The sequence below is a fragment of the Squalius cephalus genome (genome assembly GCF_949319135.1).
Source record: "Squalius cephalus genome assembly, chromosome: 10".
NCBI lineage: Eukaryota > Metazoa > Chordata > Actinopteri > Cypriniformes > Leuciscidae > Squalius > Squalius cephalus.
In genome coordinates this window covers 25,371,860-25,389,242 of record NC_137131.1, presented here as the reverse complement: position 1 = coordinate 25,389,242, position 17,383 = coordinate 25,371,860, and the positions used below count along the sequence as shown (strand labels likewise).

At 36.6% G+C, this 17,383-nt stretch overlaps 1 protein-coding gene across 4 annotated transcripts in view; it reads right to left on the bottom strand.

Moving 5' to 3' along the window:
• Positions 1-3,131: 3,131 nt before the first annotated feature.
• The window catches only part of rptor (regulatory associated protein of MTOR, complex 1), a 409,250-nt gene continuing 394,998 nt past the window's right edge, over positions 3,132-17,383 (bottom strand). For all 4 annotated transcript variants that reach the window (XM_079882549.1, XM_079882546.1, XM_079882548.1 and 1 more), the window contains 5 exons: positions 15,189-15,316; positions 10,484-10,570; positions 10,270-10,386; positions 6,975-7,104; positions 3,132-3,705 (listed from right to left, as the gene is read on the bottom strand). In XM_079882549.1, the coding sequence (XP_079738675.1) occupies positions 3,637-3,705; positions 6,975-7,104; positions 10,270-10,386; positions 10,484-10,570; positions 15,189-15,316 (531 nt within the window). In that variant the 3' untranslated portion in view covers positions 3,132-3,636. The remainder of the gene's footprint in view (positions 3,706-6,974; positions 7,105-10,269; positions 10,387-10,483; positions 10,571-15,188; positions 15,317-17,383) is intronic.

The following is a 17,383-nucleotide window of genomic DNA, read 5'->3' as shown; positions in this document are numbered from 1 at the left end:
AATTTCTTCCTTTTCTTTTTCGTATTCGTAGATCAGTATGTGTCCCGCCGAAATACTAAATAGCCTAATAATAATAGCCTAATAAATGCGCAAAAATTAAAGAGCTCTGGAATGTTTAGTCGCGCTTCTGTGAAGTTCTGAAGGCGTTGCCCCTGGCAACCGATAGCGTCTCCTTCCATCATGGCCGACAGGCTCAGACCCCGCCCAAATCAACCCAAGTCGGCACGTGACTCCTCACTCTCAATATATATATATATATATATATATATATATAAATGAAGGCATTTTGCTGAATGACTTGAAAAGCAATCTTGTGAAAAGGTAACATTTTTAAAAACATGAAAGAAAAAACGTTGACCTGTTAAATGGAAAGATATCAAAATGTGCCTCCTGTAACCTAAAATCTTGATTTTGAAAAAAAAAAAAAAAAAGTAAGGACATTTGTCAACTAACACAAATAAAAACTGCCAACATTAAGAGGAACTGGATAAAAGTATGACAGAAACAAGCAAAGCAAAGAGACAAATAAATCAAACTGTACCTTTATGTAACTGGTTTATTCGAATGCTTTCTTCTTGTCATTTAAACCATGGTGAGTGGTCATGGTCAGTCTACAGCCATGGAAAACCCCTGATTGTTTCAATTCATTTAAATTCTTTTACTTTAAAATTTTAAAACCCAAAGCAGGATTAGTAAAGCAGTAATTTCCAGTTTGATGAAGCCAGGGTACATCCCCAACTCCCCACAGCGAGCTGAAAAACGGTATATTCTGATGGGAATATACTGGCACATTTCATAAACAAATCCACAGAATTACCAAATTATCCTTTCAATGAAAACAAATGTCCAAAAGGGGCAGAAAATCCAACAAGGTCCTGGGGAAAGGTGAAGGACAAATGTGCTTTCTCTTTCCCTTCAGGGATTAATGCAAACACAGCAAGAGAATGGCAGCCATACCATGAAATACAAGTAAAAAAATAAAAAAAAATAAAAAAAAAATTTAAACGAAGAGGAGATTAAAAGATGAAAAAATAAAACCTTATCTGGTTAAAAATTTAAATACAGAAATTACATAAACTGGTTACAAAATTAATAACATCAATTCAAACACATTCCAAGGGCTGGATTTTGGGAAGGTAAGAATTAAACACATCTGTCAGTCATAATTTCGCATCATCAGTGACGTGTCTGAAAATCAGGGTGCTAGAGTTGATGGACACTACACACAAGGATGTTTTACCTTCACCATCTCACTAAACAGAACAACAGATTCAGGACTAGTGTTAATTCAACTAATCAAGGAGCTAAGCTTCAAAATGTAAAAAAAAAATTATATATTTTTTTATTTCATTTATCTATAATTTGATTTGAAGACATGAATTACATATCCCTAAAGAAGTGTAATTTGATAGTGACATGATTGCCCCAAAAGAAAATGTCTAAGAGCTAGTATTTCTCAGTATTTGAGCCAGGCCTGTTTCCATCAGTCACCTCACAATAAAAATTCAGATATGCTCACAGACATTTTTACTAGGATGTGAAAGGGAAAAAAACAAAACACTTTGATCAGATCTTTTGCAAAAATACATTTCCACCCTGATCCTCAACCCTTCTAGTTTTATTTATTGGCTAAATGTATCAGCAACTCAAAGTTCCTTACAAATCTTACTTTAGCACTGTTTAAAGCTTTTATTCACATTATGTACTCTAAAAATGTCAAACACTTAATATTAAAAAAGCTCCACCTGATTGTTCTGCTGTACTTTAGGGATAGTTCACCCCAAAAAATGTTATACAGAATAATTTACCCAAACATTTAAACAAACCTGTGTGACTTTTTAATTTTAAAATTACTGGTCCCCATCCACTTTCATTGAATGAGAAAAAAAAGAAGCAATTTGGACACTTAGATCGACATCTCCTTTGAGTCCCACAAAAGAAAGGTCATGCAGGTTTGGACGACATGCAGGTGAGTAAATAATAACATTTTCGTATTTGGGTGAACTACCCCTATAGGCTTTTAGCAAACACTTTCATTTACATTCTTGTGCAAACTGATAAAGGTTGTAGGACTAAAGCTATCAGCAGCACAGGACAAAATCAGACTTTATTTTAAAATCGACATATAAGTGCTACTATGAGAAAGACATGATACTTGAATTTGATTCCACATAATGCTGTGCCACTATGCCAGTGGTTTTCAGTCTTGGTCCTGGGGACCCACCGCTCTGCACATTTTGTATGTCTCTCTTATCTTATATTCAGTTCATAGAACTCACACCCAATGAGCTGATGATCTGAATCAAGTGTGATATATAAGGGAGACATAAAATGTGCAGAGCATTGAGTCCTCAGCACCAGGATTGAAAACAACTGCTCTATGTTTAACTAAGAGATTTAGACATTCATGGAGTGACAGGGAAAGTGAAAGTGGAAACAGATCAGGTCAAACAAACTGCATCATCATGATAGGCAAAAAATATGAAATAGTCCGTTTTCTGTTCTGTCAGCTGCACTAATTTTTCATTGAAGAAAAATAACAATGGAGATCATATTCGATTTTTATGACCAAATGAGTTTCCAGAAGAACCTCTGGAAAGAGCAGTCTGCTCAGAAGATGGGGAGGGGTAAATTATGAAGATGATGATGACCAAGAGAACAAAAGGTTTGGCGCTGCAAAAGTAGGTAGTGTGGCATTTCCAGCAAGGACAAGCAAATTAAAACTGAAACTCTGGCATAATTTTCAAATAAGGTGCTGTGTGTGTACAGAGATAACAAAACTGTTACATTTGACTCTTGAATGCAAGCTTGATGTTATTGTAATGCCCAGGTTCCAAAAACTTACTTTCTCTTCTTATCTTTACATTTCTGTCTACAAATCTACATCCTGATTATTTGAGCTTATTTTTAAGAACCTTTGCTTAGTGTGGATGCAAATGAAGGGTAGTCCCCATTGTCCGTGTCCAGTGCTTTAAGATGAGTCATGTGTGTTGTTGAGGTGTAATGCAGCATCTGTGTACACACAGTCCAAAAAAGTGTTTTGATGTGGAGGGGGTTTGGCACCGTGTGTGAATATGTTAAGCAGGGATGTGCACGGAAGGTTGTGACTGGCAAGCAGGAGCGCTGCATCAGTTTGCTATTTCTTCACACAAGAAGAAGAGCAGATCCAACTGTACTTCAGCAGAGATATGATGAGGCATGTGATTTCAGAGAGAACCCACTGAGCAACAGGCCTTCAACAGTCAGCCTGGAACACCTAGCTTCTGGAAGTTTGTCATCTTCATAGTCTCTTGTCTTCAGGTCGATCTATCAGACTCTAAGGCTTTGCATGAGGTTAACAGTTCCAAGACAGTCAAACCCGGCCAGCATCGGCCGAACCATAAAGTTTTAAGATCTTTATATGCAATTTTAATAATATACACTCCTCTGCACAGCCAAGTGTACAATCAATAAATCCATAATGAGAATTATATTGAGAATAATAATAATAATGATACTAATATGTGGGTTCAGCAGCCTTCTTTAGACATTCATCATGGTTGTTGCATATGTACAGGAAGTAATTTACATCCGGGGGGGGGGGGGGGGGGGTGATTGGGTTTGGGCAGCAAGGATCAAAGGTGAGAGGTCATGATGTTATCTGAGTCTCTTCTCTGCGGAGTAGATGGACATGTAGTAGTCATTACTGCCCACGGCCAGATGAGGCTGAGGAGGTCAAAGAAAAGGAGGATTATATGTAAAAAGTTTTTTATTTTCTATTACAGTGTTACCATATAAATTATTTTTGTTTTGTTGGCCAATACTACAGTGGTCTTATTTTATATTGACATCTGTCAATATATCATGAGAATAAATGGAAAAGTTAAAAAAGCTTGCATTGATTCCATTGTATATAAATAATAATGGGAGGCATTACTGATAAGTAGAAAATAAGTAGTATTTGGCTGGTCTTCCATACCTTCCATAAAGCCTTAAATGTATTATTTGACTGACTGATTTATAATCTACAGCATGTGTGCTATTTGCTTATATTTCTGTTATACCTATTTGTACATTTTCTTTCTTACTTTTTATTCTCCTCTATTAATACTCTTAAGTTTATCTCATTATTTGATTTGCTATGAGTGATATATTGCAAAATTGCCTTTATGTGCTCATTGTTCAAAATGTAGCAATAAAAACATAACAGTTTTTTTTTTTTTATCTTGGACAAGAACATTATTTTGAACACTGGTCAAAAGTACTATATATTTCTTGAGAAGTAAAACATTGGGGTAAAAAAACCCTCAGTGCATCTTTAAGTTTAAATTAAGTGTAAGTATAAAAAAAAATAAAAAAATTATGTACAGATGTGGATCAACTGTGGCTTGTCTTTAAAGGATAATTCCGGTATTTAGCACTTTGAGACTCTTTTCTGGTTTGTTTTGGATGAACTAGAGTGGTGGACACTTTTGACTCGTTTAGAATCGCCTTTGACCGCTTCAGAGTGGCTGGCTACGGGCATGCATGAACATGTCCTTAAAACAACCCTTAACGTTCGTTTTTTCAAACTGTGCAACTCACCGAGATGTTTGTGGTGTTCGTTGATGTTCCAAAACAAGTAGCATAGCGAAATACAGTTTCTGTCGTGTTTTATTTGGCATTTTGTAAAATCCCATTGATTTCTGTTGGAGGACTCATTGCTCGTTGATATTACTGCGCTTCAGACTCAAATATCGAGCGGAAGTTTATACGCGGTTGTGAGGTATCTGAAAAAATAGTTCCATTATAGCAAATAATACGGACTGAAATCATACATTGCGCCGATATATTTGTTTTTAATCATCAACGAACACCACTAACCACTCGGTGAGTTGCACAGTTTTGAAAATGAACGTTAAGAGTTGTTTTAAGGACATGTTTGTGCATGCCCATAGACAGCCACTCCGAAGCGGTCAAAGGCGATTCTAAACGAGTCAAAAAGTGCTAAATACCGGAATTATCCTTTAAGCTCCTCAGTATCAGTAGTCATGGTTAAATTATCCTAAATTATCATTTTTTAGTAGTCTCTGGAAGTCCAATTCATTCACAATTCAAGTGGTTCAAAAAAAATAAAATAAATAAATAAATAAATAAAAATTCACAGACATATAATATATGGCCATGGTTAGACTGCTATCTAAATATAATAACCCCATGACTTGTAATGAGCTGAGTAATCAAAAAAGCTAAATTCGCTTTGCCAAAGAAGATGGAGTAGCTGAAATTGCACATATGTAGAACCAATTGTATTAGAGAACAATTATGTGATGAGTAAAAAGTCATGCTACCTTTGCTATGTACCTATCCTATATAAACTGTTGCATTTCCTTTTGCTGGTGGGATTCTCTGTGATTTACATGAGGTCCTCCTGGCTATGATGAAAGCATATTCAAAGGCATTGTCTGGAGTCTGTCTGGTTACTGCAGTGCAGCAGGTTAGTGAAACACTAAAGACCTTATTCCCAAGTGATAGTTTTGATAAAGGGCAATAGTCTGCAGGTACCAACCGACAGCTGCCAACTGCAAAGCCCCAACATTCCCAAACTTTTTAAGTTAATTTGCTTTGTTTTGTTTACTTCAAAAGTAAAGCTATTTTCAATTTCTTCAGGTTCAGGATAGGTGCAGTAAAAGGTTAAAATAAACCCCATTTCAGGCTGCTATTAGTATAATAAAAATGGTGTCAAATTAGCTTTTTTTTTGCTGTTTTTGACCATAGATGGTCAAGATGTTGTAAAATATAACAAATAACAATTTCCCCGGGTCAGAATTGTATGGAAAAATGTGTCCATTTGTCTCTGTGAGTTGTTTACATCAAAAGTTATGGCACTTTATATCACATTAGATTTTTCGGGTTTGGTGCAAAGGTTTAAAAATAAAGCATTTTGGACATTATTTCAGCTTGGTACCCAATTTAATTTTAAAATAGACACCTGAATGATAAAGAAATAACAGTTTGTGAAAAAAAAAAAAATCACCCTATGCGCTTGAGAAAACGAAAATATAGTTGATCCTCTACACATTTTTGGCCATTTTTTGCTATTTTTGTCCAGAAATAGGGTCAATATGTTTTCAAATGTCAAAAATAACCATTTCATTCAATTCCTGGGGTCAGAATTGTATGGGAAAATATGTTAATTTGTCTCTGTATGTTGTTTACTTCAAATGTTATGCCACTTTCTATATAATTTTTGGATTTTTGGGGTTCCGGTCGGGTGCAGCAAAGGGTTAAAAATAAAGCATTTTGGACATTATTTCAGCTTGGTACCCAATTTAATTTTAAAATAGACACTTGAATGATAAAGAAATAACAGTTTGTGGAAAAAAAATCACCCTATGCACTTGAGAAAATGAAAATATAGTTGATCCTCAACACATTTTTGGCCATTTTTTGCTATTTTTGTCCAGAAATAGGGTCAATATGGTTTCAAATGTCAAAAATAACCATTCCATTCAATTCCTGGGGTCAGAATTGTATGGGAAAATATGTTCATTTGTCTCTGTATGTTGTTTACTTCAAATGTTATGCCACTTTCTATATAATTTTTTTATTTTTCGGGTTCCGGTCGGGTGCAGCAAAGGGTTAAAAATGAAGCCTTTGGGACATTATTTCAGCTTGGCACCTGGCAGATTCTGAAAATAGACACTTTAAAGATTTGAAAAAATCAGGTGGCATAAAAAAAGCCGGGGGGTGCGCGTGGACCCCTATTTCCATCTAGACTACAAGACGTCACGTCATCCAACTCATCTGACGTCGATTAGGAGACGCCCCAGGTATAATTCAGGTGCGTAGGGGAATTTATACCACAGTAGCTTGACTTTTGTTTAACTACTTTTTAAGCGTAATTAAAAGCTTGACAGCTTACAGTTAAAAATAGCTTTCCCAACACTGCAGCTTATAGAAATAACAGCTTATAGAAATAGGGGACAAGGTCTTCATTGAGAAATGTGTCTTACCCAGTAAGGGTGGAAGGCCAGGCAGCTGATGGCTCCGATTCTTTGCCCCATGAAACCATCATAGTATTTAATGTTGCTGATCACATCCCCATTGGAGTTATACACAGCTATAAACTGATTCATAGAGCCACTAGAGAGAGAAAGTTAGATAAAAAAGGGATTAAATGAGATACAAGCATTTCAGGACTGAATTATATCATGAACATGACATTCCTCTGCATTTTATTCAGGCCCTGTAACCTGATTTAGAAAAAGTGCAATGAGAACTGTTTCTTTAGAGTGCCCCATTATGCTATTTTAAAGGCTCCAAATTTTGTTTTGGAGGTCTCCTACAACAGGTTTACATGCAAAAAACAGTTTCATTTTCTCATAAAATACATTGCACATCACCACATTTTTAAATGATTCTGGAACAACTCTATAGATGAATCAGTCTCTCTAAATCCCTCTTTTCTGAGAGCCTACTCTTCTCTGATTGGCCAGATGGCCCAGTCTGTTGATACTGGTCTACCGCGCACAGCGACTGTCGGAAGCTACACGCCAATTACCATAACTGAACGTCATCTCTGTCCGGAGGCTTCCTACAGCTCAGCGATTGAACTGTAATGACAGTAATGATGACGTTGATTTTACAATATTGATTTGAGCGCGAGTCCGATGACGGAACATTGGAAGAACTAGTTGTTTAACCCGAACCTCCATCGCAAGGACGACTCGAGCAAGACATTTCTCAGTGATACACTACTCAGTTTGAGGTACATTATGAGATGTTTCAACTGTAATTCATCACCATCAGCATTAACAAGTGTATGTCCATCAACAAACCGATGTGTATATTTCTAATTTATTGCGGTGCACATGCGGGAACTATATTAACTGTATCAATAATGGTGCATATGTTCGCCCAGCACTAACGTGAATAACTGATGTAATAAACGCTTGTAAAACAAATCTTGCTCCATCCTTTATCCTCAAAGTAGTAAGAATGACAGGCAATCTGCATTAAAGGTGCCATAGGTGATTCTCTGCAGAAACATTTTTTTATGCTGGTTAAAAAGTCTCCTCATATCCTGATAGCAATCACTCTGTTAAGCGGTCTAAATGTATTTTTTATAAATATATGTTGTCTGTGGAAGGAGTAGGACCATACAATGTTTGTTCAATCGTTGCGTTCGGTCCGAACGGTCCTATAGCATGTGTTCCCTGTCAGTCAAAATGTGTTTGCATACCACTGCGCAGGCTGTTCACGCAGACATAATAAGTCATCAGCCCGTTCATGTATGCTGTGCGGACAGAGCGAGAATGGCAGGCAAACAGCAACAATCTAACTTTCCTTCTGAACCGACAAGTGGCAATGGTAAAGGATCTACGATCTATATATCTTCATCGGAGCCAAGCAGACTCTCATTGTGGACACCCTGTCATGCAAGAAATATTATTACACACTGAAATTTTGCTAGCTAAACAAAACCGAAAACTTGCTGCATCTAATTCTGTTTTTAAGAATTTGTTTACGTTTGGTATTGTAGTGTTACAATAAAGTTTTCTCACCGGTGAATGAAACATGATATTGGTATTGCAGTAACGTTGTTTTCGGTCTTCTTGGCTTCATGCTTTCAGGAGGCTTGGCTTTGGATGGCGATTTGTAGGGAGGGTGGGACGTACGCTTTTAGTGCTATCAGGCTAAAGTTAGCATTTTCACAGATGTCCTACAGCACCTTTTACTAGATGCAGTTTTAGGTAATAGTGGCCCACAGCTGATTAGCAGAAGCATTTCAGTAAGACAGTAATAACGTGATTTAGCCGGTTAGCCGGAAACTTACACAATATAAAACACAAAACGAAGTATTTTGAACACCCAGTAAAAATATATCATCAATAATTATTCATACTTACAGGTTGTGATTGAGGTGCAAGTTAGTCAAAATATAGTGGGTACGGACCCATCTTTCTAAAGCAAGCACTTTAAAGGGGGGGTGAAATGCTCATTTTCACTCAATCTCCTGTTAATCTTGAGTACCTATAGAGTAGTATTGCATCCTTCATATCTCCAAAAAGTCTTTAGTTTTATTATATTTATAAAAGAAAGATAGGCTGTACCGAGTCTTTCCGGAAAAAAACGAGCGGCTGGAGGCGGGCCGTGTGGGCGGAGCTAAAGCTGTGCTAACGTGCCGAGCTAACAACACACAGAGACAATAGAAGCAGTTTTACTCACCGTCCGGTTCCAACGCACGACCGCGAACCTTTATCATTGTGACTGCTCGATCCTTAAGCATTAGACGATCTGCAAATCCGTCGATCTGGGCTTTGTTTATAAAACAATCATCGTCGAAATGCAGGGAACAAACAGTCTTACACAACTCTGTTGATGATGCTCTAAAAAAACAAACTCCATCCACTGGTTCCTTAACGCCGGGTTCTTTGGGAATCTGTGCAGGGTTGTCTTGCCCTGGCAACCAAAAACCCACTTCTTTGGTGACATTGACTTCCCTAAAGCCGAGCATAGCGCTTTGATGGGCGTACTGCTTTCGCTCTCTTCTCTCTCTGGTCTACGAGTGCGCGCGCGCGCGCGCGCGGAGAAGTGCCCTTAGGACCCGTATAAGGAAATTCCATTACATCTGACGTCACACATGCCCATACTCGAAAAAAACTTTCCGAAACTTGTGACAAACCGGAAGGAGCATTTTTGGAACAGAAATACTCCTTCAAACGTACAATTTAATTTTTGAAACTTTGTCCATGTTTAGCATGGGAATCCAACTCTTTAACAGTGTAAAAAACTCAGTATGCATGAAATAGCATTTCACCCCCCCTTTAAGAATCCCGCATGGACTCAGAGATTTGAGAAGCAGTCGTCAGTAAAACGAAGTGCTGTGGGCTAGAAAAGTTGTTCGCGGATGGACAACGTACAACAGGTGGGCATTATGCAAACGTATCTTCTAGTGACGTAGAACCGTAAAGCAGTAGGATTCAAATAAAAAACAACTCATATTAGCGGTTCAGAGTCGATTCGTTTGGGAGACAATAACTTTATTTATCGTGCACTTTCGACTTAACAACTTTGCAGAACGTTTACATTCACAAACAGCTATATTACACACTGCATGAAAGGGTATATTCAAAAAAACATAATAGGGGCACTTTAAATAAACTGACTTTAAAAATGAACTACAAATGTGATGTTACAGGCAGAATCATTAATAACTTTAGTCAAGTTTTTTTCTAAACAGCAATATTTTTGCACAATGGAACTGATTGTATGGATTATGTATAAAGGTGCATGTGCATCTCTCACCAAGCAAACAGGTTTGCCTGTGGATGGATGTCCAAAGCTGTCAGTCCTTTCACTGTCTGCAAGATGTTGATTGATTCTGGCATCCGTGGGTCAAAAAAACGCACATCCCCATTCACACTAAAAGAGAGGGGAACCAAATTGTGAAGTGACTACAAAAAGAGAGTAAGTTCTATGATGAAGTGATTTAAATTATGTGGGAGAAAAAAGCAGTTACCTGACACTGATAATGTGTCCTTCGGGCTCCTTCTGCAAGTGTGCCTTCACTACCCAAGCACCGTGTTCCCTATACGTCATCACACGACTGGAAAAAAAGAGATATTTGGGTAGTATAAGCCAATCGTTCCATAAAAATTAGGAAGCATCATTGAACATTGAACACTAGAGGGAGCTGAAGGAATAACAATGCACCAGAACACAGAAAAACAGTGATTAGTAGCATAGTGAAGAAATCATAATAGTTCTTTAGAAGGGTGTTTCTTACACAAAGGGCATTTTTGGAACTATGGACTTACACTACTATTCACTATTACTAGTCTTGGGTCAGTAATTTTTTTTTTAATTCTTTTATGGGATGCATTAATGGCATAGTCCACCGAAAAATGAAAATTCCATCATCATTTCTTCAGCCTCATATCATTAAAACCTGTATGCATTTCTTTCTTCTACTGAACACATGTATGCATTTTTGTCCATGCATTGTGAGTCAATGGGAACCAAAACGGTCAGGTTTAGAAATAAAGAAATACAGGTTTGGAATGACATGAGAGTGAGTAAATGATGGCAGAATTTTCATTTTTCGGTGGACCATCCCTTTAAATTGATCGAAATGACAGAAAAGACATTAACATTATGTTACAAAAACAACATCACAAAAAAATCTATTTCATTTATTTGAAATAGATTTTTTTGTGATGTTGTTTTTGTAACATAATGTTAATATCTTTTCTGTCATTTCAATCAATTTAAAGGGATGGTCCACCGAAAAATAAAAATTCTGCCATCATTGTTGTTCTTTTGAACTTTCTATTCATCAAAGAATCCTGGAGGGGGAAAAAAAACCCAGTTAAACCAGTCATTTCTATCACAGTGCAACTTACACCACATCTCATAATATCATAACCGACAATATGTAATATCATATTTTGTTTAAACACATTCTATTATGGAGATAATTTCAATGTTCAATTTAAATTTTTCTTACATCATTTGACAAAATGACAGCATGATTGGAAACATTTCATAATAAATGTATTGTTAACAAGTGATATTTAGCATAATTTGTCTGTTACTTTACACATGCCTCTTATTTTAATCATGTTTTTTACTGACAGTGTTATCTCTTTGATAGCCAAGAACACTAGGTTTTTTATTTTTTTAATTTTTTTTTAACCTTTTTTACTAGTGGAATTTGTTGTTGTTGTTTTTTTTTGTAATATTATGCCACAATTAAATTAGTGGTTTTTTTTGGTGTAAAAATTTATATAAATCAGTTTCACACAAAAAATATTGAAATTGTTTAGGTATAGATATGATATTTTCACATTTTAAGAATTAAAGTGTGAATCTGAAAAAATCGTGAACATTTTAGACCATTTTAAAAGTAACCAGAAGAAACACCCTTAAACTAGACTGAAAACATGACCATGAACACTCCAGCATTGTTAGCTGAGGCAAGGATGTCCGCATATGGATTCTGCATTCTGTGACAGAACTTCAGCATGTCTACAGAGGTCAGGGTGCATGTTTACTTCAATTTCATTAAGAATTGTATGCTCTTAAAGTATAGTGGCTCCCTGGCTGCATGCAAATTAATGAAAAGGAACTCAAAAACAGTGTGACAGGAAATGTCAGCCTGAGCTGTGGGACACAGAGGTGGAGTGTTTAAAGGTGCATGAAAGAAAATAAATAATAATGCACGGAAGAGAGCTGACGGATGTGACTAGCAGAGGGGAAATCTTGAGTGTTTGGAAATGCTAGCACTGGAGGGAGCTGTTAAATTAGCATTATTTAAAGATTCGTAGGATTTTTTTGTTTTCTCATGGAATCTGCAGGTGATAGTGTGTGAACACATGGAGGAAGCTGCGGCTCATCTGTATGGGCAGGTGGGTCAGAGCCCCACCAAAATATTCTTACACTGAAAGGTAAAATAAAATTTTTTGTATCAAAATATCCCAAAAACTACTTGCAAAGTGTTATATATTTCTATCAATTGTGTACTTCCATTATCCTAAATGTTTCCAAGAATTTGTAAATTGAGAGAAATTCACAATTTTAAAAAGTGCCTGTCCCTGTTCACTTGTCGCCTGTCAATGACGTAATATCCGCGTTATTCCTGGTTTCCGCTTGTACTGCCATAGTAACCATGGCGACAGACGTGGACAACTGCGTAGTGCATAACGTCTAGCGGGACAATGTTGTTGTTTCGTTCAAACATTATGGACCATGGCAAGCAGACTTTGGGACAAAAGGAGAACTAAAATGAGGATCAATATTAGCGTGCCGTTTTCGAGATGCCGAGAGCTCCACGTCCATGACTAACTTGGACTTGGACACTGAGCTTCACGAGTCATGACTTGACAGGGACGCCGATCTTGCATGTACTTTATTAGACAGGTGAACAAATGTACATAAAACAAATCAATGTTATATAGCTCAACATGATGAAATGTTAGAATATGATCAATATGTTATTCTAATGTTTATCTAGCTTACTGCTAGTCTCATATAGCCAACAAACTAATACAGAATAACATTATAACTTTCAACACACTCAAATGCTGTTTAGTATGATAGTGTAATGTAAGACCAAGTGAAACAGCGCTGCATTACCTCACAAGTTTAATTTGTCAAATAAACTGACCTCTGTGAGTATTAATTCTGCACTTGTGGGTAGTTCGGTAGAATTAAATGTCCTTATTCCTTTATATCCGTGGGACTTGCGTGTGGCGCTGATATCTGTCTCTCATTAGCAATCGCGCCTTGCTTCATACCACAGTCATGTTAAAAAACTAGGGCTGTCAAAAGATTAATCGCGATTAATCGCATCCAAAATAAAAGTTTGTTTTTAATAATATATGTGTGTGTACTGTGTATAATTAAATTTGTATATATAAATACACACACATGCATGTATATATTTAAGAAAAATGTGTTATTTATATATAAAGAAAATTATATTTATATATAATATAAACTATATAAATATATATACAGTATATGAATGCAAATATTTCTTAAATATATACATGCATGTGTGTGTATTTATATATACAAAATAATTATACACAGTACACACACATACAGTACCAGTCAAAAGTTTGGAAACATTACTATTTTTAATGTTTTTGAAAGAAGTCTTTTATGCTCATCAAGCCTGCAGTTAAAAAAAATATTATGAAATATTATTACAATTTAAAATAATGGTTCTCTTTTTTAATATATTTTAAAATGTAATTAATTTTTGTGATGCAAAGCTGAATTTTCATCAGCAAGTACTCCAGTCTTTGGTGTCTTATGATCCTTCAGAAATCATTCAGTATATTATGTAAACACAAACTTTTATTTTGGATGCGATTAATCTTTTGACAGCCCTATAAAAAACATGAATGTTTTCACTCATCCATAAACATTATTAGATCCATCAGCATGATGGCAAGTTCTATGATTCCGCTTTTCACTGCGTCATCAACCTAAGCCTTTGTTATTGTAAGAGGTTATTGACCCCTAGTGGTGAATTTTTTTTTACATATTGTAGCTTGAATTAATAATAAATTAGAAATGTGTTCAGCATTCTGCAACAAATATTTTTCGGATTTTCTATACTATCATAAAGTGAGCAGGATATATTAAAATGTAGCGCATGGATTCGGCAGGCATGTATTCATGATACTGTGGTGCAGCCGGTCTCTGAGCCCTCCCCTAGGTCTACAGAGCCCCACAAATTTAAATCTGTGGTGAAAAATGGAACTGCAGTGCGCTCTCGTAGAGAGGCATTGGGGCAGATTTCAGGCTGCCCCTCTTATTTTCACGTGACGTTACGTAAACCTCGTTCCAGACCAAGACAATATCAGTCCACCTCAGCTGTGTGTCTTTATCAGTTCAGTAACTAGTTGGCATGTCTGTTCTTCTTGTGTGGAGTAGCATATCAAATTAATGAAATGAAAAACCCTTTAGTTTAAACATGCTCATGTGAATAGCCTTTATATACAGTAGTTCTTTTGTGTTTATTTCATGTTTGTTCTGAGAATAGACATGACTTTTTTCCTTACTGGAATTCCAAACTTGTAATATTCTAAAACAACATTCTGACGCAATAAAACATTTAGCAATTCTAAGATGGCATTCTATGCATTTGTCGTGTATTCTAAAGTCTGTCAATCATCATTAGAGTGCCACCCTCAGGCTGAATAACGCAAGGACATTAGAATTCTGTCAAAAGTGTGTCTTATGTTCACCGATTAGGATACAAGGCTTACAAAATGTTTATCATAAATTAGCACTAAGACCCAGAATGTGCCCTACCCAAATTTATGGCCAAGAACCGCTACTGCATGAAGGTGTGACAGATTGTTCCAGATACTTTTATCCAACCAATATCAAATGCAAGACAAAACGAACCCAGTGGTGCTGGAAAGGACTTGCCTGTAGCTGTATTCATCTCTGATGTGCCGCCACAACTAGTATGAATTCATAATTCAGATGTCTTGAAATCTGAAATAATTTCTAATTGGCTAGATCAGAAAATGATTTCAGATTTCAAGACATCTGAATTATGAATTCATACTAGTTGTGGCGGCACATCAGAGATGAATATTCAATAATATAACTCTTTTTAAAGGATTCTGTGATTTGATTCTCCCCAATGCTCAATAATACAATTGCATATTAATACAATTAGAGCTCTGTAAAATGTGACACACCATTCGTTAGGTCCCATTCTGCGGTCGTACACCCGAACAGATCCGTCTCCAAGACCTGCAGCTACAAGTGACCGCTGAGGATCACAGGACAGGCTGGTCACACAGCTGTCTGCTCCTGTTGGGATGTCCTGCAACATAGAAAGCTGAATGAAAGGCTGAAAGGTGTGCAGTTTTCATGCCATGTGAGACAACAATCTAAAACCTCAGGGCTTAAATTAGGTCTGCAAAATCACCAATCCAATACATGTACATCTCAGAATACATGTCAAGCTTCAGTACTCAAAATCATAATATTATCATAAAATTATTATTGAATTATGCCTGAAAGTGCACCAAATGTGTGAGAGAGACCAAGCCTATCCATGAGAAATGAACTGCATGATCAGTTTCAGTCTTCTCTTGCGCTTCACTTCTGTCCAGCAAGACGTATCATAAAAGCAGTTCTAACCGCAAAGTGAAATACTAATTTTAGAGATCCCACATATTTAGACAAATTGTGAAATAATTAAACTGAAGAATACTCACCAAAACAATAATACAAGAATCTGTAATATCAGTCAATGGAAATGTTCAAGTATGAAAACTCTCGGAATCGTTTTTAGAATATTATTGAATATGGCAATGTTAATGTATTTGGTCTTGGCAGACTAGACATGCTACGCTGCTGCTGCAGAGCAAGTATGAACTTTCTACTGCTAATAGATATACAGACAAGCTGCTTTGAGCATGTAAGATATGCTGTTACTGCATAAATACACATACATAAATCCTGTAGTAGATCTAATCAGGTGGAGTTGGGAAAGATGGAGGAACTTTGATAACGCACTGTGGGACTAGGCTTCAGCAAACACTGAACCAGACTATTTAATTGTTGAGCAAACAATCTCATTGGCTGCAGGATCAGCAGAGGCTGATCAGCTTGTGCCATGCGGTAATGATGTGATTGCTTGCAAATTGCATTTAAAGGACCAATCAGCCTGCACCCTCTAGAGTTTCATGACTGCACTATATATATTCAGGTCACCCCACAGATTTACCGTATTGTTCCGAATATAAGACAATGTTTTTTTCTAGGAAATACATCTGAAAAAATGGGGTCGTCTTATATTCGGGGTCTAAACTTTTACATGTCAACAATACACCCACAACAATAGTGAGCACCAAATACGTGTAGAATGAGTGTTTCCCCCAGGACTGATAAACATAGCGGAGTCAAACAACTCTCATCAAGCAACCAAGAAATACGGTGTCAGAGTTTAATGTTAGAAGATGACGAGCCCAAAAAGACAGTCTTAAAAATGCTAACAGTTAAAGAAAAGCTTACCGTGGTCCTAAAAGCAGCACTTCGAAAAAACTGACAGGCAAGTGTGTCAGTACGTAGCCAAAAAAAGAAATGAGGGGATGCCCATAACCAGAGCAGTCATCCAGCTGAAGTCACTAGAAATCGCCAAAAAGCATACCCACCAGAGAGGCCCATCATTTCTTATTTCGGCTACATACTGATGCACTTGCCTGTCAATATCCTCGAAGCGGCTTCTAAAAATGATGCAAAGTAATGGATTAGCGCTTGCCCTCCGACTTCAGGGAGAACCTGATGTCTTTTCAGTGCTATGAGATCGGCCTAAGGAAAAAACATTCATATCCTCTGGATCAGATAATGCGGATCAAACACCTCTGTTTTTTGACATGCCAGCATCTGTCACTGTACATAAATAAGGTGAGAAATCAGTCACAGTGAAATCTACTAAATGAGAACTTCAGGTTATTTTTATGGTAGCTATGCAACAGTGTTTATTTCTGAATGTGATTGTTGTTGGTACATTTGACCAGTATTTACCATACTTTAAATACAAAAATAAAAATTTAAACATGACAAATATACAATATGAAAATTACTTTCAAATAAAGTATTTTCTTTAAAAAACAAGATTTGCTCTCCAAAAAGCCTTTTTCCAAAAGGTACATCTTGAAAACGGGGGGTCGTCTTATATTCGGAAAAATACGGTACTATAGGATTTAGGTCTAAGCTCTGGATGGGCCATTCCAAAACATAAATCTTTATTTGCCGAAACAATTCTTTTGTTGATTTAGATGTGTGCTTTGGATCATTGTCATTCTAAAAGGTTGAAAGTTCTCTTTATTTTCAGCTGTCTTGCAGATACCAGAAGGTTCTGTGCCAAAATCGACTGGTACTT